The sequence below is a fragment of the Gymnoscopelus microlampas genome (assembly GCF_963454915.1).
Source record: "Gymnoscopelus microlampas genome assembly, chromosome: 8".
Lineage (NCBI taxonomy): Eukaryota > Metazoa > Chordata > Actinopteri > Myctophiformes > Myctophidae > Gymnoscopelus > Gymnoscopelus microlampas.
Genome location: NC_139945.1, coordinates 55328197 through 55355674, shown reverse-complemented (window position 1 = coordinate 55355674; position 27478 = coordinate 55328197). Strand labels below are relative to the sequence as shown.

At 42.7% G+C, this 27478-nt stretch overlaps 1 protein-coding gene across 1 annotated transcript; it reads right to left on the bottom strand.

Annotated features, from left to right (window-relative positions):
* Nucleotides 1-1099: 1099 nt before the first annotated feature.
* LOC311050657 (SID1 transmembrane family member 2-like) lies at nt 1100-25537 on the bottom strand (the record flags this gene model as incomplete). Its single annotated transcript, XM_084064743.1, has 8 exons — nt 1100-1173; nt 8863-8983; nt 9856-9992; nt 18837-18954; nt 19768-19888; nt 19981-20054; nt 25039-25105; nt 25431-25537. The coding sequence occupies 8 exons, from the start codon at nt 25535-25537 to the stop codon at nt 1100-1102; spliced, it is 819 nt and encodes a 272-aa protein (XP_083920869.1).
* Between the last annotated feature and the right edge of the window lie 1941 nt (nt 25538-27478).

Sequence of the window (27478 nt, the reverse complement as noted above, 5' to 3'; positions counted from 1 at the left end):
ACTCTGTTACAAGTAAGAGTCCAGAATAAAAAGAATACTTGAGTAAAAGTACAAAAGTATTGGAATGAAAATGTACTTAAAAGTACCTAAAGTAAAAGTACTAAATATTTGAAAATAGCAGATCTACAAGCTCACAACGTGTTGCGATGCGACGCGTTGTGAGCTTGTAGATCGGCTATTTTCAAATAGCCTAGGTATAAAATAGGGCTAAAGTGGTTAATGTATACATGTTTAATAATATAATAATATATATCTGAAAAGTAAATTATACGTAGCCTGCGAGTTAGTTCAGGCGGTATATACTTGAGAGGTTACACACTGCGGCTATGCAGGCGCATACAGCGCTTACTACTATACTATTACACAGAGGAATGTTGTCATCTGCTGTCATTTTGTCCCCTGGTCTGTTGGTATGCAACTGTTGGCTGCTCTAGCTCTTGTCTCTAGCCTTATTGTCGTCATGTCCTCCGCTCACTCCGAGTCGGACGACGACATTCTGTCCAATCCTGATAATGGTCCTGATGATCCAGACGAGGAGGATGAAATCCCCCCTACTGAAGTAGGATTCTCTCAGAAAAGACGTAGCATTCGTAGCACTCGAAAATTTGCTGACTGGCCTGTTGAGCGCATTTTACAGAGCCTTTATGCCCGTAGCGTTCCCGTGACTCCAGGTCTAAGCCACGAGGAACTGCTGCAGTTCTTAGTTAATTGAGAAGAGGTGCATGCAAGCCGAGCTGGCGATCATGTTCAAGTGGGTTCGGAAACAACACCCTCCACCGAGTATGCCGGTAATGGAAAAGGCCCAGCTAAAAAACGCTCGGCAGGTCACCCCGCTGGTTCCGCTGCTTCTACCAAAAAGAGTAAAAGCACTCTGTCTGAGCAACCGGCTGGTAAAACTAACGATGACATCATCGTGTCTACATTGCTAAGTATGAAAGCTGCACTTGACCAGGTAAACATCAGGATCAACGCGCTAGAGAGTAGCAACAACAGTCCAGGGGTTTTCTCCAGGGACAACCAAAGTGTTTTCCCCAGCAGCATCTGCAGATCCCTCAGCAGCCGCTGGTATCACGTCATCCCCTGTGGTCACCGTGTCGCCTCAGAAAACCTGGGGTACAGCAGTTCCAGGCCCCGCCACAGGCGCGTCTTTCCTCTCTCCTGCTGCGGCCATCTCTGAGAGTCTCAGGAAGCATATTATCGCAGGTAACAAATCTCTGAGATGTTTTAGCTATATTTATTAAAAGCGCTTTTTTCTAATTGCTCGCTTTTTCGACAGGGCATGACGTTAATCTGGTCAAGATTCTGATAAACACAGATGCTACTGATAGGAGACTAGTGGACTGTGGCGAGGTTACTTTTGTGTTAAAGGATTCGGATCCGAGGCTAACCTCCGAACCCGACAGACGGGGCGGCATCTGTAAAGAATTTTAGAGAATTAGACGTCTCAACCAAATCATTATAGAAAAAGACCAGAATCGAATGTCAGATTTGCACCCTTCATCTAATGAGATTAAATCCTGTAAATTAGGCACAGATTTCGCCATATCTAAAAGATGCGAAACAAATGAGCGGCCCTGAGGAATAACTCGCATTGCGAAATTAAGATGGCCTAACAGCGAGAGAAGTTGACGTTTAGGCAGCGTATTTAATTCTAAACACTGTTTAAGAAATCCTCTGATGCGCATTAGTTTCTCTTCTGGCAGAGAAGCTTGCATTAAGACACTGTCTCTAACATGATCCCGAGAAATTCTAATCTAGTAAAGGGGCCTACTGTTTTCTCCTCTGACAAAGGAACTCCCACAGAAGAGAATAGATCCCTTAGAATTGAAATACACCGCGCTGGAGGTGAATAGGAAAAATCCACAACCAGAAAATCATCTAGGAATGTGTTAGATAGAATCCAACACAATGCTTCTGACAGAGAATCGAATATACGAGGACTACTGCGACACCCGAAAGTTAATTTTACTGCGAGATAAAGATTTCCACGCCATTTTACCCCGAAAAGGTGCCACTGCGAAGGATGAAGTGGCATCACTTTAAAAGCATCCGTTATGTCTGCTTTGCCCAACCAAGCTCCTGCGCCTGCAGTTTTAATCATTTGAATAGCATTATCGACAGAGGCATAAAATTGGGAAAATGGATATAGAGGAATTAAATCATTAATGCTAGAAACTGGGCCATTATGTGGAGCGGAGAGGTCAACAATCATACGCTTTTTCCCAGAGTATTTTCGTGTTGCTACCCCTATAGGGCTTACTCTAAAAAGAGAAAAAGGTGATTTAGTGAAAGGCCCAATCATATGACCTTTGGTTGTTTCTTTTACAAGAAGCTCATCTACTACCTTGGGCTCTAGAAGTGCAGACTGAAGATTTTTGCAGACATGAGTTATTTTAGGGAGCCAACACAACCCAGCCATGAACCCTTGAACTAAACCAGTTATTAAATAGTTCACAAAAGAACGATTCGGATGGTTCTTGAGGGCCTTGGACAAAGCAGGAACGTTCACAGGCGTAGATGGATGCTCCTTTATTATTTCGCTGATTTTGTGGGGCGGACTCTCCGCAGGCAGACTGATCTCGGGTGGCTGTCCCCGCACCAACTGCAGATGTGCATAAATTTACAATTTTTGAATGAACAAACACCGTCATTGAAATTAATACATGTGGGAATTTGATTTCCTGGAGTATACCGCATCTGTCTCTTTGGTTGCCATGAGTCGGACTGTGACGGGGGGTTTATATTTGCCTGAGGCAGCTGAGGCAACCCGTGCTTAGCCACGGTTTTGGGGCATAAGTTGTAAGTATGGTTAAAAGAACCACAGACAGCGCAGCATAGAAATTTATGCCCAGAGAAATGTCTACTTATGATAGACAGATCGACCACTGACCAATCCAAGCGCTGATTAAATTTGATGATGTGCATGGCAGCTTTAGAAGAGAAGGATTTGTGGTATTCATAAAATAAAGACCCGCCATAAGATACAGCCAAATCAGCTATAATGGCCATGTACGTGTCCAGTTCCTCTCTACGTTGAGGGTACACCTCACAGATGCAGTCTCTGTAGACCCCAAAAGCTGAAATAAATTCTGCTAATGTCAGTGTTTTTGTTGGGTGCAATACGTTAGTCCGACAGCGCATTCCTCCGACAGCGCAGTGCTCCGACATTAAACAGTAAACCCGAACCAAACCCGCACCCTAACCCTAACCGCACGCGGATGCCACATAGTCGGAGAAAAGGTCTGTCGGATTAACGCATGCCTCCCTTTTACGATAACCAGTGGTTTGCAAAGCCTTGGCCCATTGAGTTAACCTCAATGGCAGACAATCTTAAATCTATCGCGCTGTTTGAACTTTACCCAATCGTCATGGCATGCTTAATTTGGGGGAAGGAATGGAAAAGAAAACAAATGAGTGTTTTGCGACAATGAGGCAACAGTCACTATAATTAATAAAGGTCGTTCGTCCATTCCTATCATTAACAGTTTAATCAGAAGGGTATCATGGACGTGCATTAATGATAACTTCATTCTACGTGCATCTTTTATTCCGGGCTATAAAAATTCAATAGCTGATGCTCTGTCCCGATTTAAATTTTAGGATTTCAGAGCGATATGCCCCAACGCCGAGCCAACCAGCCTGCCATGCCCTCCGTTTTGCCAAGCAATTCTCAATTAGAATCAAATGATTATTTAAAAGGTCTTTTGAGCTCAGCTGCTAAGATTATGAGGAAAGGTCTGTCAAAAAATACATTAAAAGCTTATGATTCAGCTTGGTTTTTCTTTTCCTCCTTTTGTTTAAGTTTTTCTATTAACCCTATCCCAGTAAATATTCCCATAGTGTGCGCTTTCATAGTGCATTCCTCGGAATCCCGCAAGCTTCAGCCATCTTCCATTAAAGCTATGTTAGCTGGCGTTCAATTTCATTTGCGATGCCTGGATCCTTCATCATGCAGTCTTCTAAGTCATCCTTCCGTTCGCCTGCTGCTCAACGGGCTCAAAAAAGATCAACCTCAAGGGAAAGATAAAAGATTGCCTCTTACGATTAATTTGGTGCACCAGTTGGTGGGAAGACTTAGGCAAGGGTGCTTTTCATATTATGAGGATAAAATGTTGGAAGCTATCATTCTCACCGCTTTTTATGGTTTCTTAAGGTGTGGGGAATTCACTACTCGGTCTCTCTCTTTTGATCCTCAGCATGATCTCACAATATCTGATTTAACTTTTGAAGATACTTTGTTTACTCTATTTCTGAAACACTCTAAATCTGATACATTTATTTTTTTATTTGTGAGTTATCTGACTGAACTAGTAACTAAAGTTTTCAAGTTAAATGTAGTGGAGTAAAAGTACAATATTTGCCTGAGATGTAGTAGAGTAGAAGTAAAAGTATTGGAAACTGGAAATACTCAAGTAAAGTACAAATACCTCAAAATTGTACTTAAGTACAGTACTTAAGTAAATCTATTTAGTTACTTTCCACCACTGATTTTTACCTTGTGACACATGACTTGGGTACAGGTACATAATTCGCATCATCAGGGACATCGGACACGCCAATCACGTCCTCTTCAAAGGCTTGAATAAAGTGTGCCTGCAATGTCCTGCTTAATTCATGTCTGGACTCGGCCTCTGCAGGCCTCTGATTGGACAACAGAGACCCATGTGACTGCACAGTGGCATAAGGGAGGGGTAGCAAGCCATGCACCGCAGGGGGGGCCCTGAATAGAGAGCGAAATGAATAAGCAAGTAGGCTACTGTACCAAGATTTTCTTTACATACTCTTGTCTAGACAGAGCAAAGATGTCACTTAATTTTCCTCATCAAATGTACTGTAAATACGAGAGCTGCTCACAGGGTGCATTTCGCCTTTCCGACATGTCGCCTTTCCGACATTAACAAACCCTATACCTAACCCTAACCCTAACCGCACGCGGAAGCCACTAGTCGGAGTGGCGAGATGTCGGAATGGAAGGAGCACCCCCCGACACATCCTACCACTGAAAGAGCGACAGCTCATGCGTTTTCCAATGTTGACATTGTTCTTAGGATGTATCTCTCCTCTGTCTCAGTAGCGGGGAAAGATCAATTTGCAAACTGGAAATTATCAAAAGAGTGCATCGATTCATTACAACAGACTGAACCATCTAACTTGTCCATTGAATCACCTGTTGCATCAATTGGATTTTTCCGACCTTATAAAAGACTTCGCCTTAAAAGAAAGCAGTATTCATATTGGTAAGTCAAATGTACAACGTGCAGCGCTTAGCGTTCATTTATATAAACCCTGCATTTAGTGTTTGGCCTTCATGTTATGTACTGTATGGTTGGACATTGGGCAGCGCCGACTGCAGTGCTTTCTGAGACAATCTAACAGCTGATGGTGTGTGGTGCAGAGGGCTTGCAATGATGATTAGCACTTTCCCCGCGATGACCGGCTCTAATAAATATAGGCTAAATGCAAAGCAATAATTATAATAATTTTGATAGTGTCTAATAAACAATGTTGTCCATCGATGCATGCTCGGTTGCGCGCATTACGCACATTGCGCATGCCGTCTGCTGGTGTTTGAGACACGCACGCACAGTCACAGACACACTTTCCTTAGGAGGAGTGGAGGAAAGTTTCCTATGTATCTCAGTTTGGAACAAACATGTAGTTGCATGTTGTAGCAATCGACTATACCATATGGGCTCATTGGGCTGTATGCAGACAAAATACATTTACCGCACCCAGCACCACATCCATTTGCCATTTGCAAAAGGGCCCCCACCCCCCTCCTTGCATTGGGGCCCCGGGATTTTCGGCTACGCAACTGTGATTGCAACAGTAGGAACTAGGAAGCAGAGTTGGTGCTAGGCGGTATATCATAAAAGTACTCTATGGTACTAGGAAGTAACAGCAGTTCGCTCGCTCACGTGCGTGCGTGCTTGCGGTCGAGCACGAATCACTCGCTTCCCTCTGGAAACGACAGATTTATAGCTTTATTTATGATTCCTGAATGGTGTCCCGAGCAAATACCGCCGATCGATAAGCTCCCACCAGGTCGCATCCGCCCTGCTTTGTGCGCTTGTAGATCGGCTCAATGTACCACGCAGAGTTTTCTTTCTAAGCACAGTGGCAAATGTAACAACATATATGACAGTATTCTACACATGCTGTTATTTTTCTAAATGTTTTTACAGAAGGAACACAACCTTTACCACTGCCTACATTGTAACATTGTGGCAAAACTAGGTTGCTACATTGCAATTTATTTATAATTTAGACATTCTAATTAAGAAACATACATTAAAAACTATATTCAAAATGTTGAGCCCTGATGTGGAATATTTGGTCTAATGTTGCCATAGCTAGCCTACATGTGTTTATATTTCTTTCTTTCTTTAAAACATTTTTTATGATACTAATGAAGGCTCTGTTCCATTGTGGTCAAACAGAGTCAGGGTGCTGATATTGTGCATGTTGGCCCACTGGAAACACTCCGTTAACACCAGTGGGTCTACAGTTGGGGTCCAGGGACCCTCATGGGCTTCCAAAACTCTCTCTCTCTGTAACTCCAGGGACCCTCATGGGCTTCCAAAACTCTCTCTCTCTGTAACTCTGAGAGTGTACAAATGGAACCAAATGGACCCGTAAGGGTTCATTTGGTTCCATTTGTACACTCTCAGAGTTATGGGGGTTGTGGAAACCACTGTGCTACACTAAATGGAACAGAGCCTTCATTAGTATCATTGTTAACACCTGTGAAGGAAGTGATAATATGGGTGCTGTGCATAGAGCCTATTGGTAATTGCACAGACAGAGCCAAGTTCAAGGTGTTATAAAACTGCTATAAAACTCCATATAGATGTTTTTTTGGGTGAGAAAATTGATCAAACATTTATATTTCTGACCGAGTTTGGACGTGTGAACTGCATCGTTAAGGCCGGGCCTTCATGTGCCTACAGTAAATCTGGCCTAAACGAGCACCCCTTGTTCCACTTAACCCACATGAACTGTAATATATATGTGTGTGTGTCAGTACTCACAATGAACAGCGGTTCACAGCCTTCTCTTAAGCAACGTTTAACCCTGCACAGGACTCCAGAATCTGGCGCGTGCACGCACACGCACACGCACACACACACACACACACACCATTTATTTATGTCCACACAAAGGAGAGTATACAAGGACACAAATAGTAAAGGTGCAGTAAGATTACATCACAAAATCATGGCATATGTCTTATGATACAATAAGCATGTCACTCAGTAACCTATGGGTATAAGTAACAGCGTCTCCGCCCCCCCCCCCCCTCTGTGCCTTTCAAGATTTTTTTCCCCCGATCTACAAGCTCACGAAGTGTTGCAATGTATTGTGAGCTTGTAGATCGACATTTTTTTAAATGGCCGATGTATATAGGGTTAAAGTGGTTCCATAGATTTTGATGCTTTATAACAAAATTAGCTGGGGACCACTTTCTCCACCTTTCAGACGCTGGTATCCCACAGCAGAGCTTAGCTTTTCAACAGATGACCGCTGCAGAGCTGCTAATTATATGCTGGGGGAAAAGTAGTTCAGAATAGACCGAAATTGGTAATTAAGAACTACAAAATGTATATTAATGTATATTAATTAACTGTATTAATAAAGTGTCCGGAATTCAACATTTACTTGAGTAAAAGTGCAAAAGTATTGGTATCAATATGTACTTAAAGTACCAAAAGTAAAAGTACTAAAATGTTGGAAGATAGCCTAGGCATAAAATATGGCTAAAGTGGTTAATGTATGTTTTATAATGTAATCATTGATATCTGCAAAGTAACTAGTAACTAAAATTTTCAAATAATTGTAGTGGAGTAAAAAGTACAATATTTGCCTCTGAGATGTAGTGGAATAGAAGTAAAAGTACTGAAAACTGGACATACTCCAGTAAAGTAAAAATACCTCAAAATTGTACTTAACGTGTGTGTGTGTGTGTGTGTGTGTGTGTGTGTGTGTGTGTGTGTGTGTGTGTGTGTGTGTGTGTGTGTGTGTGTGTGTGTGTGTGTGTGTGTGTGTTAGTCTGATTCATACGTGGTTTGCGCACCAGGGTCGCACGCCGGAAAAAGCCGATCTAAGTTCAAGCGTGTAGATCGGCTATTTAATAAGCATTAATAGCCACTCTGCCCTCTTTGTGTCTTCCAGTCCTTCTTATGACTGTTGTGTTGTGATTGATTGGTTGCTTGGTTTATTTATCTTCTAAATTAAACATTGACCACTTAAACCCCATGCATGCATATTCTGGTGGAAACATTTCAGCTTGTAGATCGCCGCATTGCAACGCATTGTGAGCTTGTAGATCGGCTATTTGAATACGGCGTTGTTATTTGTGGTTATTTTTTATATCAAATACTAATACAAACTTAAAAGGTAGGGTAAAAGTGATATTTTTTGTTAAATTAAGTGATAAACCAGTGAAATTGAAAGTGATGGCAGAAATGAGCAGACACAATTGGAACTGGAACACTATACAATTGGAGTTGATACAGTAAATGGGTACTCTTTCCTGATTGGCTGACATTTCACAATTTACTGTTTATTAAAGAGCTACAGTAGAGAGACAGGGAGACTCCTCTCTGAACAAACACTCTATACCAATGATTATACGAATATAACGCTTTAACCTTTAAAAAACCCAAAACAAAAACATTTAAAGTAAAATGTTTTGAGTGATTATTTGTTCTTTTACACAATGTGCGTCAGAACATGGGTAATTGGTGGTCTAGGACTCTCGGGATCAGCATCGGACACAAAAATCGGCTATCGGTCTGGCTCTGCATGTACAAACTGCTGCAGAGAAAAAAAAACAGAAGCATGTGTGGCTGTGGTCTTTACCTTGCGTCCAGTGGCTTGTGTAGTACAGCTGTATGGTGAGGTAGAGAATGGCCAGGATATGGATCAATGCGAAAAGACTCCAGAACACCCACTGTCCAACTGGACCGACTCTGTCAGCATACTGCACAAGAATCTTTATGTTACAGTATTACACAATACTGTTCTTCCACGGTGCCGCTCACACATACAGTTCAATGCAGTATACAGCACATACATAGGCTATAATACAATATAAAAAATTCATACTACAATAGATTTCCAATATAAAAAAGCATACCACAATAGATTTCCAAAATGATAAAATGACATCACACAGCAATTTTTAATCATCATCATTTTACAGCCACAACACATGCTCAGCTGCCCGGTCTTCTTTAAAAATCTTTTTAAAAAAAATAGTATTAGTAGAGAATGACCACGCTGAGCAAGACCTGGGATGTTGGTTGTCTAGGAAGTGAATAACCGGAAACGGTTGAATTTGACGGAAGTACCGCCCAAGGAAATGACGTTGATGCTTTACAAATCTGTTAACATTCTCCGTGAATGAAACGAGTGTTGTGATTGGTCAAAAAAATATTGTTTCCGGGGGAAACGCGTACGACGGAAATCCTACCCACTCAGCACTTCCTAGACACTCGCTGCTTTAGGTCGTGACCAGGCTCTACTTTTCGCAGATAAGTGAGGCTGGGACCGAGGCTAGAGAATGAGAGGAACCAGGAGGGGAGGAGGGGAGTGACACGCAGCAAAGGTTGTCGGGAACAGGATTTTAACCTGCGACACACTGCATTAAAGCCTATATATGAGGTATATGCAGCTGGACTGGACCCAGCCGCCTGACTTCAGCAGTGTAGTGATCCCAATTGTTCCCTTAAAGCCGAAATAGGTTGACAACAGGTGTTTCTCTTTTCCTTTTTCTTAATTTTGTATTATTAACAATTGTTAACCACGTCCACCTGAAACTCTACAACTCTGTAGAGACAGGATCATGCTCACCTCTCCCAGCAAAGAGATGAGGACAACACCAGCCAGGACGGCGAAGGCAAAGTGGGCTCTGGCGGTGATGTCTGGGTGTCTCTTCTGATAGAGTTGCAGCATACTCAGCACTGCTATCATGTACATGAAGGAGGTGTCTGCACGCACGCACGCACGCACACACACACACACACACACACACACACACACACACACACACACACACACACACACACACACACACACACACACACACACACACACACACACACACACACACACACACACACACACACACACACACACGTATGTTTCACGATCAATTCATTATAGATGTATTTTTTAAATATTGTGTTGTCGTGACCATGTGGAGCGGTGGCACTACAAGACAGATTTCGGCGCAATCAGACAAAGTGCATATTCTGCAGTTCTGCTCTCAAGTTATAAAACAGTTTAGGAAGGGAGTACAGAAATTTGTGCATAAACAAGGATCTACACAGTGGGTAAAATTCACTTACACAGGCCCACCAGAATTTTGCAGGGATCCTTTTGTGATATTGCATGTCAAAATTATTAGGTTTGAATATTGCAATGATTTTGCATCATCAATGTGGTAATGACAGAACATGACATGCCAGTGGCATGTATAGTGTCTACATGTTAGTGTTGCATAGTAGGCAGCCTACCTTTTCTTTACTGATGATTTACTAAAAATGTTTCAGTATTACAATTTCTCAATGCTCTGTGCTTGTTGCAGGACAAAGGTGTCTCCACTGAAGGTGGCCAAGAGAATGAAATGTTAAATGTGTCTGAATCTCCACTAGGTGGCAGCAATAGCAAGGTAGCAAAGTCAGGCCTGTGCATTCATCCCCATTGATACAGCAAGAGCCAACAATGTCATCTTCAGAAATAATACTTCCCATGCCCCGTAGCGTTAACAAAACAGGCTGCCTAAGGAGTCTACCGTGGGACTACTTTGCTTATAGAGCTGACACTGATGGTGAACCCCTGACAATGACAAAGTCACAAAGTCTGTCTACAATACACAAGGGAGGAACATGTCAAAACTCGCCAAGCACCCCAGTGACAGGCACCACGACCTCTTTAAGGAGTACAAAACACAACAAGCGCCACTGTGGAAATATTCTATTCAACTGAAGTAAGGTTTTACTGAGGAAGATGACACTGGATAGATAGCTGCTAAATGCCTACCCTACTGTATCAGTGTCTATAGTGTCAACATTCACATAACATTGCACTTAATAAACACAATGCCCCATGGCTAAGAAAATGTACAGTACTGTATTTGGATAGCTGTTTTGCGTTTTGAAAATATTCATAGAATAAGACATGGGCATTATTGTGCAAGTAATTGAAATGAAATAGTTATTTAGTCAACGGTACTGTAATTTGTCAATGATTGCACATCATTTGATCAAAATGGTCCACGTAAAGTATTTTTCTCACCCCAAAAAAAATCTATAAAGGAGTTTAATAGCACCTCAAACTTGGCTCTGTCTTTGCCCTCATTTAGAATTACAAGATCTATTAATAATTATACCAATATGCAACTGTAGAAACAACCCCTCATTAATATGCTTAATATGCCACGCACCAGGAATCAACATGCAGAAATTCCCCCAGATGTTTATGCATGCCTTTGCAGAGGATGTGATCGGCGTGTCACAGGTGACATTAACACAGTAGGCCTACCTGAATCTCATGTCACAGGCCACACCTGCTTTCACAAAGAGGGCGGGTCTTAAGGACAGTTTTGGAGGTAAAAATCCATATAATGCTTTTAGTGAAAAGCAGAGTGCCAACCACCACCAGGATTTTTCATGGATAAACTCAAAAAACATGATTTTTGTTTGGAGTGCAGCATCTTTCACATCTAACAAAGCCATTTTTTTTATTGTATTAGCTGCAGCTGCATTCCTTACGCCATGTTTGTAACATTCTGTAGTTTTTAATTTGTAGGCCTACACAGGAAAACAACTATAACATTGGACCATGGTTTCATGCCCCATGGCTGCCACGTTGCTTGTTTTTAACTGGCCTGTAACATTGCCAGACACTGGACATCAGCTAGGCCCCTCCACACGTACACGGGTATTTTTTTAAACATAGCTTTTTATATGTGTTTGGCGGGGTTTGTCCACACATAAATGTGTGTTTGGCCCATGAAAACACATCTTTTTTAGAACTGTTTTTGCATCCTCGTGTGGATGGCATAAACGGAGGTTTCCACATTAGAAGCATGCGCAGTGGGAGTACAGTAATATAATATAATAATTAGCCTAATAGCCTACATCATTTATTTAATATTCGTCACTGTCATTGTATGACTCCATAGCATACACTTGCATAGTAGGCTATGTTCTAAAGAGTGTGCCAACGTGTCGTCACCACAGGGGGCGTGGCATTGGGCAATGTTAAGTCAACCGGTTTTTACCCCTCAAATATGTCCGCCGCTACCAAAAGACACTTGTTGACGCCCCCTTCAGGATTTTTGGCACGCTCTATAGGAACGAATTGCATTCTATAGGCCTATGAATAAACACAATTGCGTTTGCGTCTGAGGAAACATTTTGCGGAATTAATATATCTCTGCTGTCCAGCGCGAACCTGCTAACTCCAAAACGCTCATTGTTAGGGTTGTAGTCGAGACCACCTAAAGCGAGTCCAAGTCAAGACCAAGTCCGAGGGGGGGCGAGTCCGAGTCAAGACCGAGAGGCCAGGGAGGGGGTCGAGTCCGAGTCAAGACCGACAGGATGGCGAGACCGAGTCGAGGCCGAGACCGACCGGAGGCGAGACCGAGTCAAGACCGAGACCAGAATTATTTAAAAAAAAATCTTATTTGATAGAAAATGTTCAAATCAGCCTCATGGTGGCGCTATGACAGGCCACAGGAAACTTTGCACACTCCCTAGAGGCCAAGGAAAAACCCTTGCCCTGCATTTTTCACATCTGCCTGTTAGAGCGCCACCAGGAGGCTGACTTTTGTAAAACAAATTTGTTGCTATTACTCCTTCAGATTCTGTCCAAAAATCACGCAAATCAGTACACAGTATCTCTATAGTCATGTGATCAAGACGAATGTGTCCGATATTTCATATTGCATCCTAATTTGCTAACATTAGCTTCCAAAGTTTGCAGGATAGGTCAGTTTGGAATAAAATGCCTCAAATCATGAACGCAGCGTGCGATTTTCGTGAAATTTTCCACACACATTCCCACTAGAGAGGAAGAAATGCCGCCCTTTTCACATTGGCCTGTTATCGTGCCACCAGGAAGCCACAATAACCTACCTGACCTGGAGGAGACCTGTGCTCCGATGAGCACTAGTTTTGTTTTGTTTTTATTTTGACATTTTAAAAAATTATTTGCATCTTTTAATGAATGGCAGAGCAATTAGCTATTTAGTTATCGATATGTGCTACTTTAATGACTGAATTACATGTGAATGGTAAAGTTATTGACCAATGACTAAGTCTCACACCCCAACAATGAATCAGTGTTTCAAACACTGGTGAGACATTCGATTTAAACGCACTGTCATTCAATATGTGTTTGCATCTTCAGTTTTAAAATATGTAAACGTCATAATAACAGGCTACAGTAGTTATATATATATTTTTAAAAAAGCAGATCTACAAGCTCACAATGCGTCCCATCCGCATTGTGTCCAGGCGTGGAATTTCATCATTTTAGGCCAGGGGCAAGGCCACTTGGCCTTTTGTCATTTTTTAGGGCACAAAGGCCAAATGCCAGGGCATTTTTATTAAAGTCCACGGACATAATGAATTTAATTTGAAGGCTAAGGATGATTTTATTTTAATATAGTACAAGAATAGTATAACTATCTGTGTAATATAACCCATTTATTTCACAAAATAATGTATTGGCAAATTACCAATATTTGTACTAAGTTAGATTGGTCTCAGTATTTGTCACATTCAGCCCTGGACTTCACTGACTGAAGTAGGGGTCATATGGATCACATTAGATTCACAGATTTTATGTATTTTCCCCACAAATTATTTTCATTCAAATGAGATGTGATTGAACTTGCACTAACAATGACTTTAGTTGATTTTGCGCTATTTAAAATATCTCTGCTGTCCAGCGCGAAACTGCTAACTCCAAAACGCTCATTGTTCAGGAAACGAAAAAACAAAATATAGGTTTTTCAGGAAATGAAGAAAACCTTATATTTTTTAAAACAAAGCAATACTGCCTCATCAAAGTTGGTATAGTGACTTTTGTCAGATACTTGCATGTGTTGACAGCCGGAATGTAGACGGCATCCCGGGAGCAGTATGGGTTAGCGCCCCATGCTGTGTCTTCCGTGAGGAAGAAGCCCAACAAACCCGCGGTGAGGCCTTCAGGAGGGCCATTCCATTCCAGCGTACCGCAAGCGGAGCTAATACCATTAGACGGCCCAATCTAGTGGTATCGGCCCAAGGAACCATCACGCCAGAAGGAAATGTTTGGATCGGGGCGGTGCATCTGACCTGGCGCAGCGCTCAGGTCCTGGACCTGGTGAGACGAAAGGAGGAGCCCGGCCAGGAGACAACCCACAGTGCCTAGTCCCTCCACGTGCCAGAGCCTCCCCGAGTCCCAGCAGAGTACTTCCGGAGAAGCGGACTGAGTGGCCCTGTCTTTCCCTATAGGACTGACCGTGGGTGCTACTGGGACGTAAGTCGGGGCTTGATCAACCCTGGCTGGGTCACCTGGGCGAGGGTGTATGTTGTATGTTGCGAGACCCGAAACACCCTATGACCCCAGGCTACAACACTGATGATGCGTCCCAGTTGCATCCATGTGATGTATTTCTTTATTATATATATGTCATTATATTATCAACACTTTAACCAAATCGCGGGTAAATCAACACTTTACCCAGCGCAAGTGGAGTTAGTAGTTTCAGACGAGCAGAAATCAAGCTGAAGTGGAGTTAGGTGTCCAAACAACAATAGCTCCACTCACTGCTGAGGGAGAGGTTTCAAAAGGGTAGAAATTCCCAAAATCTAACAATGGATCTCCAAGCTCACAATGCATCACAACAGCGTGTGAATTAATGCCCTGATGCTTCATGACACTTATTATATAGGCCTACAATAATAAACAGGACTTTAAATATTACAATAACTTCTGCAAAGAGGTAGAAGTAGCGCGACAGAAATGCTATGAACGTCTTTCTTGTGTTCCTCCTCGCTCACTGCACAGCGTGCTCTGCTCATGCTGTTAAAAAGCAGCACTGCATTGTTTTTGACGGACAGTTTGAGGATCCAATGGAGTTGGGAGTTTGTCAGAGGCGCTTTTTAATACTTTTCATTGGTTCAAATGTTTTGATTTTTTACACAGACGTAAAGGGTGTTCAATAGCGTTGATTTATGAAAAAAAAAAAAGATGAAAGTGGAGTTAGCTGGTTCGTCCTGGACACCGATGATATGTGACTCTGTGAATCATAATCAACTACTAGACCATACCCGGTCGACGCATCCGTGGGGGGATATGCGCACATGATCTGGCAACCCGGGAGGCAGTTCGTCCCATAGCTGGGCAGCCCCGTAACCATGGCGACAGTGTTTTACACAAAAACGCTAATAAACAGCTGAGATTTGGTGATATCGAAAAACGGGCTTCACAGTTAAGTTCAGATGGTAATGGTCAATGGCTGTGTGCAAAATCAGAGCAATTGGTCCAGCCACTGAGGAGAACCGGGTAGCTTCACCTACTCACTCACTCACCACTAACAGACAGAGGTTACTAGAATTATAGTAGGATAATCAAATCAAACATGTAGACTCATCTCTCCAGTAAATTTCATATTAAGGACCTTTTCATGATCTGCTTTTTTTACCCAGCCCCCCCAACAGTTGATGTGCGTTCAAATCTGTATTTTATCATTCAAAAATCCCATTAATAGGCTACTGGGCTGTGGGACATGTCTGCGCTCCGGGGCCCTCATTTATAAAATATTTCCAAGTGACATAATTACAAGCAATTAAAATCAAGCGATTTAAAAACAATCTAACATATTTACAATGTTTATAAGTTAGATGCTTAATCATTCACCCATTTAAACAAGTGCTATAATTGGCTGGTGAAGTCCGAGATTACGTTCACCAGTAACGGCCCCGTCCACTCCGCGTTCATATGAAAAGATAGAGTGAAGCCTTAGTGCTCTTACGTTACGGTCTTACGGTCTTGAAAGAAAAATGCTATTTTAACCCATTAAGACCTGGAACTGTGTCATTTTTAGATTTGAGCTAAAAAGCCTTATTTTACACTTTGGGCTATTCAAAAATAGCAGATATACAAGCTCATAGCGCGGCACCGAGTGCCGCGCTACAAGCTTGTAAATCTGCTATTTTTGAAAAAACGTGAAAATGTGTGCAAATCTTTGAAAATATATTTTTTTAAAGCGAACATTTTTTACTCAAATCTTTGCTTCTGGGGGGTCCCTGGAACAAAATATTTTGATGGGGGTCAGCGGCCAAATACATATCATTTTGGGGGTCCTTGACATGAAAAAGATTGAGCACCACTGATATAGAAACATAAGTTTTTCAGAATACTGTTGAGATTTAGGAGAATCGGCTTCAGGTCTCAATGGGTTAATGTTGTTTTGTGCAAAACTAAGGCATTTGAATTCCTTGTACCTCGTGATGTCCTGTTAGATTGGCTGGTGAAGTCCGAGATTACGTTACACCAGTAACGGCCCTGTGCACTTCGGGTTCATATGAAAAGACAGTGTGAAGCCTTAGTGCCCTTACGTTTGAGCGTGGAACGGTAAAAACTGGACTTGCGCCCTTGAAAGAAAAAGATACATTTATGAAGTATGCTTTTGCTATTTTAATGTCGTTTTGACAGGCAGCCTCTGTGGATAGCTTTAAAGCACAGCTCAAGGCCCATTTCTTCACTCTTGCTTTTGGTTGATTTTTAAATCTGTCGTTATTCATGTCCTCACTGTTTTGCCTGATTCACTGCCTTTTGCTATTATTTTAATGTTGTTTTATGCTTTTGCTTTTTTGCTTTATTGTTAAATTAGTTGTACTTTTTCTGTAATTGTATTCTTGCGCTGTAAAGCACTTTGAGCTGCATTTCATGTCATGAAAGGTGCTATACAAAAAGAGATTATTATTATTAATATCATTATTGTTATTATAACAGTCATGCAAATCTATACATTTACAGATCTGGCTCAGACATACTAGCGCATACATAAGGAAAGGATTTAGCTGGAATATCTTCATGGAGAGAGAGCGAGGTCTCTCAACTTGGGTAGCCTACAGTAGGCAACTACGTCCTTCTGAGGATATAGACTATGCAACATTAGTTAAGGACATAACCAATATAAGCGCAGCAGCTCTTCTTCACATTGCAGGTTTTGGCCACAGGACTTCAGCATGAGATTGGAGATGGGTAACTCCCACCACACACCAGCCATTATCCATTAATGTTTAAGCATTCATCAATCACTCCATAAACGTTCAGATTATGACAGCCTTGCCAGGCTATCTCTCATGAATGTGCACAGTGTCACGGCCCGAGCAGCACTGCTTTAATTTGCAAAACAGCATATTGGCAACAGCTAGTTTCAGGACATTTTGGCAGTAGGCTACAGTAGGTTATGACTATAAATTACTTATTTTAAGAAGAGAGCTAATGTTATGTTACGCATTGGGAGGCAAAGGGCAATTAATTCAATGAGAGCCAGCTGGAAAAGCGTTTGAGTAAACATTTTACTTGAATTATTGCAAACTTTGTCAAATAATCGGCTCAGGGAAATATAAGAAGACATAATACGCATTGTTTTCTGATGCCCTGTTCTTTTTATATGCTCACTGCTCAATGTATAATTTTATTGAGAAATCCGAAGAAGAGCACAGACCGGGCGCTACTGCATATTTTACGAAGTAATCTCATATTCTTTTCAAAATTACAAAGATAAATATTTAACAAGTTATATTTGTCTGTCATCGTGAGACTGCAGTTGTTGACCGCTGTAAATAGACAGCCTCGCGATGACGTTTTTACCGTCTTAATATGTTTTCGTGTGGACAGAGATATTTTTGTAAGCGGGGTCGTGTAGACGTGGAAAGTTTCTAAAACGAAAAAGCTATGTTTTTTTTTTAAATACTTGTGTACGTGTGGACAAGCCTAATCATATTCAGCTATCCAAGTGTAACCTTAAAGGCTGTTAAAATATACTTGTTTTTAGATAATGGTAGATATTTTAGTTTGGAAAGAACCCTCATAGTAAATAGCCTGGTAAACCCTCCCTCCGGAAATCTCATTTCCATTTGATTTCAGGAGTGAGTCTGGCCTGATCGCCCATTCTGCAATATTGGCTGTGTACACCAAACGGACGAGCCTATCAGCGTCGTCGCACATCGTTCTGTGATTGACAGCGACAGTTGGCCAATCAGGTGGCGAGTTCCAGTGAGCCCGAATGGCACCGAGTGCAGACTGAATGCAGCCGACAAAACACGAACTGCAGCCATCTTTTCTGTCCGCTATTTTCTCCGCTGTTTTTTTACTTCAAAAAGCTCTCAAACTTCTATTTTGAGGCACGGAATTTACTTATAAGATATCGTTTGGATAGAATTTAGTTGTTTAACTTCATATATGTGGTCAATTAATCATGACAGAGCCTATTTAAGAAAAATAAAAATTCTGAGAACCGGCCGGTGCGGGCAGTGACACACATGTATCCGAATAAGGCAACCTATTTTGGGCATGGCCGTCTCAAAAGTCCCGTTGCGTCACATTAGTCTGGTGAACTGCTGATTGGCTGAAGGGGAAAAATTGGCTGAAGGGGTTGTCAGTCAACGGTATTACTCCCGCCCAACTCCAGCCCACAGCCAATATTGCAGAATGGGCGATCAGGCCAGACTCACTCCTGAAATCAAATGGTAAATGAGATTTCCGGAGGGAGGGTTTACCAGGCTACATAGTAAAGCCCAAGCCAGTAAAACAGTGGTGTTTACCGAACTGGAAGTTGGTGTCTTTGGGACAGACGTGGTAGCAACCACTGAGCACGCCTTCCATCATGAGAGCTGTTCCCATGGTGTAGTACAAACCAAAGTGCTTCGGGATGCCACACTTCTGGAGACAGGAAAACATAGACATGAGGCAGCGACACAGTGATGATGACCAAGGTTATCTTCTCTTATCCTGCAAGTCTGTCGAGACCTCTCTCTCTGTGTGTGTGTGTGTGTGTGTGTGTGTGTGTGTGTGTGTGTGTGTGTGTGTGTGTGTGTGTGTGTGTCTGTGTGTGTCTGTGTGTGTGTGTTTGTATTACTATACAGTACTTGCGAGGACCAAGTATAGTAGAATTTGAAGAAATACACATTGTGAGGACCGTTTTCCTGGTCCTCACAATGCAATAGGTTGTTTTATAGTTTAAAAAAAAACATTTTTAGAGATACCTTTTCAATTAGAAAAACATTCAGGTTAGGATTAGACATTTATAGGTTAGGTTTAGGGATTGGAATTAGAGTTAAACATGATTTATACTATAGTTGTACGCCAGTGTCATGCACCAAAAAACAGCCGATCTATAAGCCCACAACACGTCGCAGTGCGACGCGTTGTGAGCTTGTAGATCTGCTGTTTTTCGGCTTAAGGCTTACGGTTAAAAAAAAATATATATTTTTTAAAGCGTTGATGCCCTCACAAGTATAGTAGCCTAATACAAACCTGTGTGTGTGTGTGTGTGTGTGTGTGTGTGTGTGTGTGTGTGTGTGTGTGTGTGTGTGTGTGTGTGAATCAATTTATTGTCACATCACAGGTTTACAGGTGTAAGACCGTATACTGTAGGTGAAATTAGTTTTTGTGCAAGCTCTACATTATTTTTGTTATTTCCATAACAGAAAGGGAAGAAGAAGACAGGTGAGTGTGTGTGTGTGCGTGTTTCACCAGTACTTCCTGGTCGTTTTGGACCAGGGCTTGATGGCGGCGGTGTCTTTTGAGGACGATGAGGATGAAGAGGATTCCCAACAAGACATAACCTAGGTTACTGAGGACGTTGTTGAATGCTCTGGAAGGAACAGGAGAGATGAGTCTGTAATGCTTTTTCACACAGCCATGCAGAAAGTTGTCCAACAGGCACAGACAGACAGACACACGCACCTCAGATGTCCCAGTGGGTGAGCACAAAGGAAGTTGTAATAACATAGGTCCTGCCTTCCTGTGATTTCAACAACCTGCGAGAGAGAGAGAGAGAGAGAGAGAGGCAGCGAGAGAGAGAGAGAGAGAGAGAGAGAGAGAGAGAGAGAGAGAGAGAGAGAGAGAGATAGAAGAAGTTAACATGCATTAATTAACATGATTTTGGTTCAGTAAATTATATTTGGACTGGTTAAATTGGGCTTTGAACCAGGGACCTACAGTGTAGAGGGTAGCATGGGTCCAAAAAATTCAACCCGAACCGAAACGGATCCGAGGATATTTGAACCGAACCGAACGGACCCTAGAAAGAAAACAAATTTACTGGACCCTACCCGAAACGGAGCCGATTAAAATTAGACCCGGTCCGAAACAGAGCGATCAAAATTAGACCCGGTCCGAAACGGAGCCGATTAAAATTGGACCCGATCCTAAATGGACCCCTAAATTAGACCCGAACCGTGTCCGATGCTATATTATGCTTATTTTCTCCATAACACCGAGACTGGTCGTCTCAGCGAGTCAGCGCCTCTCCGAGGCGAGCTACAGCGGAGGGTTGCGTCATGCAGAAGTTGAACAGCTACGTTTTCACAGACTTTCATATTCCCCCAGCTCAACCTATAAATTAACATAGGAATGAGCCTAGATACATATCAATTGTTCATTGTGTGACCTGTCCTGTTGTAGGTGTTAAAATGAAATGAATAAATTGGGCATGAGTGAACTGCTGCGCAACGAATACCAAAACTATGAAAACACCCGCTCGGCGCTCGCCCCAAAACACAGTTGCCCCGCCCCCGGGGAAAATCCGTCGGTATTCGCCCTAATCCTAAACCTATTTCTACCCTTATCCTCAGTAAAACAAATACAAGAATACAAGAACCGCTGGTTCACCTGAACATGGGGGCGAGGGTGTTTTGGGGCGAGCTGTGCCAGAGCCTTTCCCTGCACGACACCGTCGTCCAACTTTCACCACTTTATCCATTGCAGACAGACAGTCACTTGCATAATATCCACGACCCACACGTGTTCGGGTCCCTTTATCGACAATAGGGTCCGGCTTGGTTCAGATTCTATCAGTGTCACCTCGGAACCTCGGTTCTGTTTATCAACACCGAGCGAACACCCTACTCAGCGCTGATTAGAAGGAGAGCCTGTGTTGTGGCGTATCAAAAATAGCGGACATACAAGCTCACAAAGCGGCGCGTTGCGACGTGCTGTGAGCTTGTAGCTCTGATATTTTCAACGCGCGACACCATCGTACAACGAATAGGCTATTCTATAACTGCAGCGCGCAGCAGAGCAGGCTGTCAGAATTAAACCACACAGTCAGATCATGATAAAAACTTTAAATGATTATGATTTTAATGGTTGTAGCCAACTACTTTATCCAAATAATAATCCTACTATAATTCTAGTAACCTCTGTTTGTTTGTCTGTATGTTTGTCTGTAGTGGTGTCACAATCCGGTTCTCCTCACTGGCTGGAGCAATTGCTCTGATTTTGCACACAGCCATTGACCATTACCATCTGAACTTAACTGTGAAGCCCGTTTTTCGATTTCATCAAATCTCAGCTTCTTATTAGCGTTTATGTGTAAAAGAATGTCGCCATGGTTACGGGGCTGCCCAGCTGTGGGATGGCCCCGCGAGCTATGGGACGAACTGCCTCCCGGGTTGCCAGATCATGTGCGTATATCCCCCCACGGATGCGTCGACCGGGTATGGTCTAGTATTAATAATAAGCTTAAATGATAAAATAGCCTAGCCTAACAGCATTTTCCCAACCGGCCACGGTGGTGTTTATAATAATAATAATAATTACCGGCCAATTAAACATTTTACCGGTCAATGGCCGGTAAATACTGGTTAACGGAATCCCTGAGATGTATATATATATATATATTTATAGTTGTTTTTTTTTTACTCGGGTCCTCCCGGGTCCATACGGGTCTATCCATTTCAAATGGATCCGACCAAGCCCATAGGGAATTGGAACCGATCCCAACCTGCCCGACGGACAAGTCAATATTTTTGGACCCGAAAATGTTCGGTTCTCGGTTCGGGTCTCGGGTTTTCGGGTATACCCGGACCCATGCTACCCTCTACTACAGTGTAAAGGATAAGGATAATTCCTTTAACTCATTCAGTGCCCAGCTTATTTATGGAATTTTGGCTCTGAGTGCCACAGCTAAAATTCATTGTAAAAAACAAAATCACACCCTGTGTGAAGAGAGTGGTGCCTTTGATGAGCCCCGTATTGATGTTGTCATCAATGTTTGTTTATTGGACATACATACACCCGGACACACAGACAAAGTCAGATATAGGAGTGGTTGGCACCACTCAAAAAGTGCTTAGGAGCCGAGATACAGCCTTTTTAAGTTAGAAGTTAAACAAAGAGTGAATGGAGCAGCAAATCTTCAAATCATCATATATTGGGTTCTGAACAACATGTTTTTCAAAAAATAATAATAATCAGAGAGAGAGAGAGAGAGAGGAGAGAGAGAGAGAGAGAGAGAGAGAGAGAGAGAGAGAGAGAGAGAGAGAGATGCATTACCCGTTGTCAGAGAACTGGTTGTGTCTGTCTGTCTGTGTACCTTTTATGCCCATATATGGAGATCTCTGTATCTGTCTGTCTGCCTATGTGCTCCTGTTTGGCCCATAAATATGGACTCGTATCCATTTGTCCGTGTCCCTTTTAAGCACCCAATGTCATCAGGGGCGGCAGTGGCTCAGGGGTAGAGTGAACTGGAAGACCGCAAGGTTCCCAGTTCGATCCCGGGCTGGGGCGCTCCCCTACAGTTAGTGTCGAAGTGTCCTTGAGCAAGACGCTGAACCCCTAATTGCTCCCGATGAGCAGGTTGGTGCCTTGCATGGTTTCCTCCGCCATCGGTGTGTGAATGAGTGTGAATGGGTTAATGGCACAATCAATGTAAAACGCTTTGGATAAAAGCGCTATATAAATGCACCATTTACCATTTATCAGTATATCAGGCGTGCCAACATTGAGAAAATGTTTTGAGCATTACACTCGCGCATAAACACAGTTGTTTCCCACTAGCCTCCATATCAAATAAATCTGCTCGCTACGAGTAATTTAAATATTGTGATACCATCATTAATAACATTGTCAATAAGTTAAATGACTTAATCAAATATAAAACGGATTTGATTAGTATGATGCAGCCCTAATGCACATGTAGGCCGTGTGCCTAGTACATGTATGTACAAGATAAGAGAGTGAAGTACAGTCAGACTGCCCACACACACACACACACACACACACACACACACACACACACACACACACACACACACACACACACACACACACACACACACACACACACACACACACACACACACACACACACACACACGGTTTTCAATTGTTATTGTGACTTGCTATAATAGTATAATTTAAGGAATACCATGTTGATAATTCTTCTGTGCTGATGTGGCTTCATTTTCTCATTCAACCCAAAGGCTTGGGTGGAACTGTTATCAGTGTTATAACTGTTTAGGGTCTGATGTTAACAGCACCATAACAATAAGCCACAACACATACAGTATTGCAACACGGTAAGCAGAGCACTGTTATTTTGTTTTCGTTTTGTTATGAATTAATATTATTATAGAGATATACCTGAATAAATAAATAGTGCAGCTAGTATTTGTTTTAATGTTATCCCCGTACATTTACAACACTTGCCAACCCATACATAGCTCTGGAAATGCATATCATTATGTTCAATTATTACCTGCTCCTCGATGACCAACATTATTATCATTGCAGACCATACAAAACGCATGGCCATCTGTCTAAATTTTCCAAGAAAAGTTCAGAGGCGTGTGCGGGCTGTGCACATGCCTTTTCTTTTTGGGTGGCGGTGCCTCAGATGACCGTTCGACATAAACGCCGTGAACGTCACGTCGTCAGCTTGTCGTTTTGTGTACTTCACAGGGACACATCGTACGAGGGACAGCGAGTCCATTTTCCTGCAGCGGAAGCTGACTGCCGGTACTGACTGGCACCTGCCGCTCCTCCACCGGGCAGTTCCGCGGCAGCTTCCGCTGCCGGAAAATGCACTCACTCCTTCTGCATCATACCCGTGTACTTTGATGTGAAAATGTGGGCCTACTACGCAAAATGCGTACATGTTGGCCCATCTGGTATATGCCCATTTATGGCTGTGCTGGACAGACTAGATTCTGTATATATGGGCATATCGGTTGGATCGGCGGTTCTGGACAACCGCCGATCCAACCATGTTGAAGGCAGGAGTTGCATCCTTGGCGATATGCGAGCAGACTTTAAAGTTGATCAGTTTGTCGGTTCTCAAGATATGCAAAGGACAGATTCACTCACACGCACACAAGCAGAGATGGTTCTCGAGATACGCTGGCGACACACACACAAACACACACTAAGAGATTTCTTGAATGTATTGAAGGAGTAGACCCTGCCGGGTGCAATACGTTAGTCCGACAGCGCAGTGCTCCGACATTAAACAGTAAACCCGAACCAAACCCGCACCCTAACCCTAACCGCACGCGGATGCCACATAGTCGGGGAAAAGGTCTGTCGGATTAACGCATGCCTCCCGACCCTGCCTACAGGCTGCAGGAACGATGCAAGTCGGGAACGATGCAAGTTGGGAATGCATGTTGGGAATGCAATACCCATTTGTCAGCATACCCACCCGTCTGTCTGTTTGTGTCCCTTTTATGCCTATATAGAGATATTTGCATCTGTCTGTCCTTGTCCCTTTTATATCCGTCGGGTCGGCGGTTCTGGACAACCACTGATCCGACCGACTTCACACCGGGGCACTGTACTCCCTCTGGTCCTCTGTGACATTCATGCCGAGGTTGAAGTCAATTGGCCGAACCGTTCTCGAGATAAGCGAAGGACAGATATGCACACCGACATGCACGCACACATGCATATTATGTGTGTGCTGCTGTCTGCAGGTGGGCTGAACTGCATCTATTCCATCATAGTAGTAGTTGTAGTTGATACCTGCTGATAGCCCATGAACAGCTGGACGACAGGCAGGCCGTAGAACACAGCGATGGTGATAATGTTCCTGAACACAGAATAACAAGAACAACAGTATTACTATCTATCTGGTACTCACTCTCATATAAGTGATAATGTTACACACAGGCCTATGTTCTACCTCAAGTCTGCTGAGATGTGCATGATTTTGCTCTATTTGGGGGGCCTTCATGTAATAATGTTTGTACATCCTCTTCACCTGAACTCAGAAACTGCTAGTTATGTTGCATGTTTGTGTGTATGTAGGAGATGTCAACCACCAGCGGTTGCTGAAAATGCAGCTCAACTATGCACACCTCTAGTGTGTCTTGTTAGCATGGTAAAATGTTACCCTCACTTTCAAATTGGCTCACCAAATGTATACACAGTATTTCTCGCTGGCAGTCTTCTTATGTTCTTGGGCCAGGTCAGATACACACAAGAAAGTCTGGAACAGGAAAAAGGAGTCCTGCAGCATCATCCAGTTTAATGAACAGAAATAATAGGCTCTATGCACAGCAGCCATATTGTAAGACATTCACAGGTGTTACCAATGATACTAATGAAGGCTCTGTTCCATTCTGTTCAGACGGAGTCAGGGTGCTGATATTGTGCATGTTGGCTCACTGGAAACACTCCCAAATGGCCCTTTACGGGTGTGTAACTCTGAGAGTGTACAAATAGAACCAAATGGACCCTTACGGGTCCATTTGGTTCCATTTGTACACTCCATTTGTACACTCAAAAATCTGCTACACTAAATAGAACAGAGCCGTTGTTAGTATCACTGGTAACACCTGTGAAGGAAGCGATAATATGGCTGCTGTGCATAGAGCCTATTGCTACGTAACTGAAGATCTACTTTTATAAGAAGTGACTAAAATATAGTGTTAAATACAGTAGATCACATTGTAAAATCCTTAGTGTTCATTTTACTCCATCACTTACTTGCATTGTAGTGGAGGGCTGAGGGCTGTTTGCATCCCCTTCACCTGAATTCGGAGCCTCCTGCATGCGCTCTGAGGAAGGGACAGATAGAGATTTTCTTTTTAATAAAGACATTATAAAGACATACAAAACTATAAAATAAATCATACTAGGAGCAATAAAAGTATAGTACAGAAAAACTTTGGGGGGTAATTTATTTTGGCCAGCTAGAAAACTGGATTGGGGGATTAAAGGGCTCTTTTTGTCCAATAATGCCATGTTAAGGCATCTATGTCAATCATGTCTTTTGGAATAATTAGAGATCTACAAGCTAGCCGTCTGTCCGTCCGTCCGTCCGTCCGTCTGTCTGTCTGTCTTTTCAGGCTGTGACCCCCCACAATAATCATATTTGGACTGGGGACCTCATTTTGTTTGACTCGGTTCCACAGATAAATATTGTGAAAATAGCAGGTACACAGTGCCAATGTTGCAGGCTATGGCTTCAAGATAATTTGTCCCTACAAGTATAGGACTCCTGTTGGTAGCCTTTTCTAGTGTTTGTCAATGTATTGTGTGATCTGTCTATGTATTATGCATTTATGTTATGTGATGTTTTTGTATCCTGATGGCTGCTTGGTACAAAATGAATTTCCGCAAGGACAATAAAGTATATCTATCTACAAGCTCACAACGAGGCGTTGAGATCCCAACCCACAGGTTGAAGACCCTCTGCTCTAGCGGTCACGTGAGACACATTCCACGCCAGGTTGTGAGAGAGAAATAAGCAACCAGGTCTATGAAAACAAGCCCAAAAAACAAAGTGATATGTACTATTTGTTCCAAAAAACAAAGTGATATGTACTATTTGTTCCCCCGGGTGCTCCCCTCTCACTGATCACAGGCAGCCGCGCGTGCACATTACGAGCACAAGCATGTGACGTGCACACGGATGCTTCCCCCGGGTGCTGCATGCTTCCCCCGGGTGCTTCCCTCTCACTTATCACAGGCAGCCGCTCGCTGCTCGGATTAAACATACGTTTCTGATCGCGGACCCCCTTATTGACGTTATATCTTGGCTTTAGTGTTTTGTAATAATCCACTGGATCCAGTGCATTTCCTGTTTACATCGGCATCTCGGCTCCAAAGCTAGTGCTTCCCATCTCTCTGTGGCATTATCTATGCCTACTTGTTGCTGCTTTGAGTGTCCTGAAAACCTCACTGACTCACGGTCACCTGTCCCTGATTGCATGCACAATGACATGTTTAACTCATTGGACATACAAGATGACCTCACGAGGGTTTTCATCTCCACAACCCCAGAGCGAAAGGCCACGTTTGGTTTATTATGATTGCTAAGGAATAATAATGGTGATTAATTACCCTGCCGCCGAGCATATAAATATTCAGTCATTATTTTTTCACTTTTTCTTTAGCACTGTGACAAAGTAATGTCATGTCTATTTGGATAAGTGTGCGCAATGGCCTTTGGAGCTGT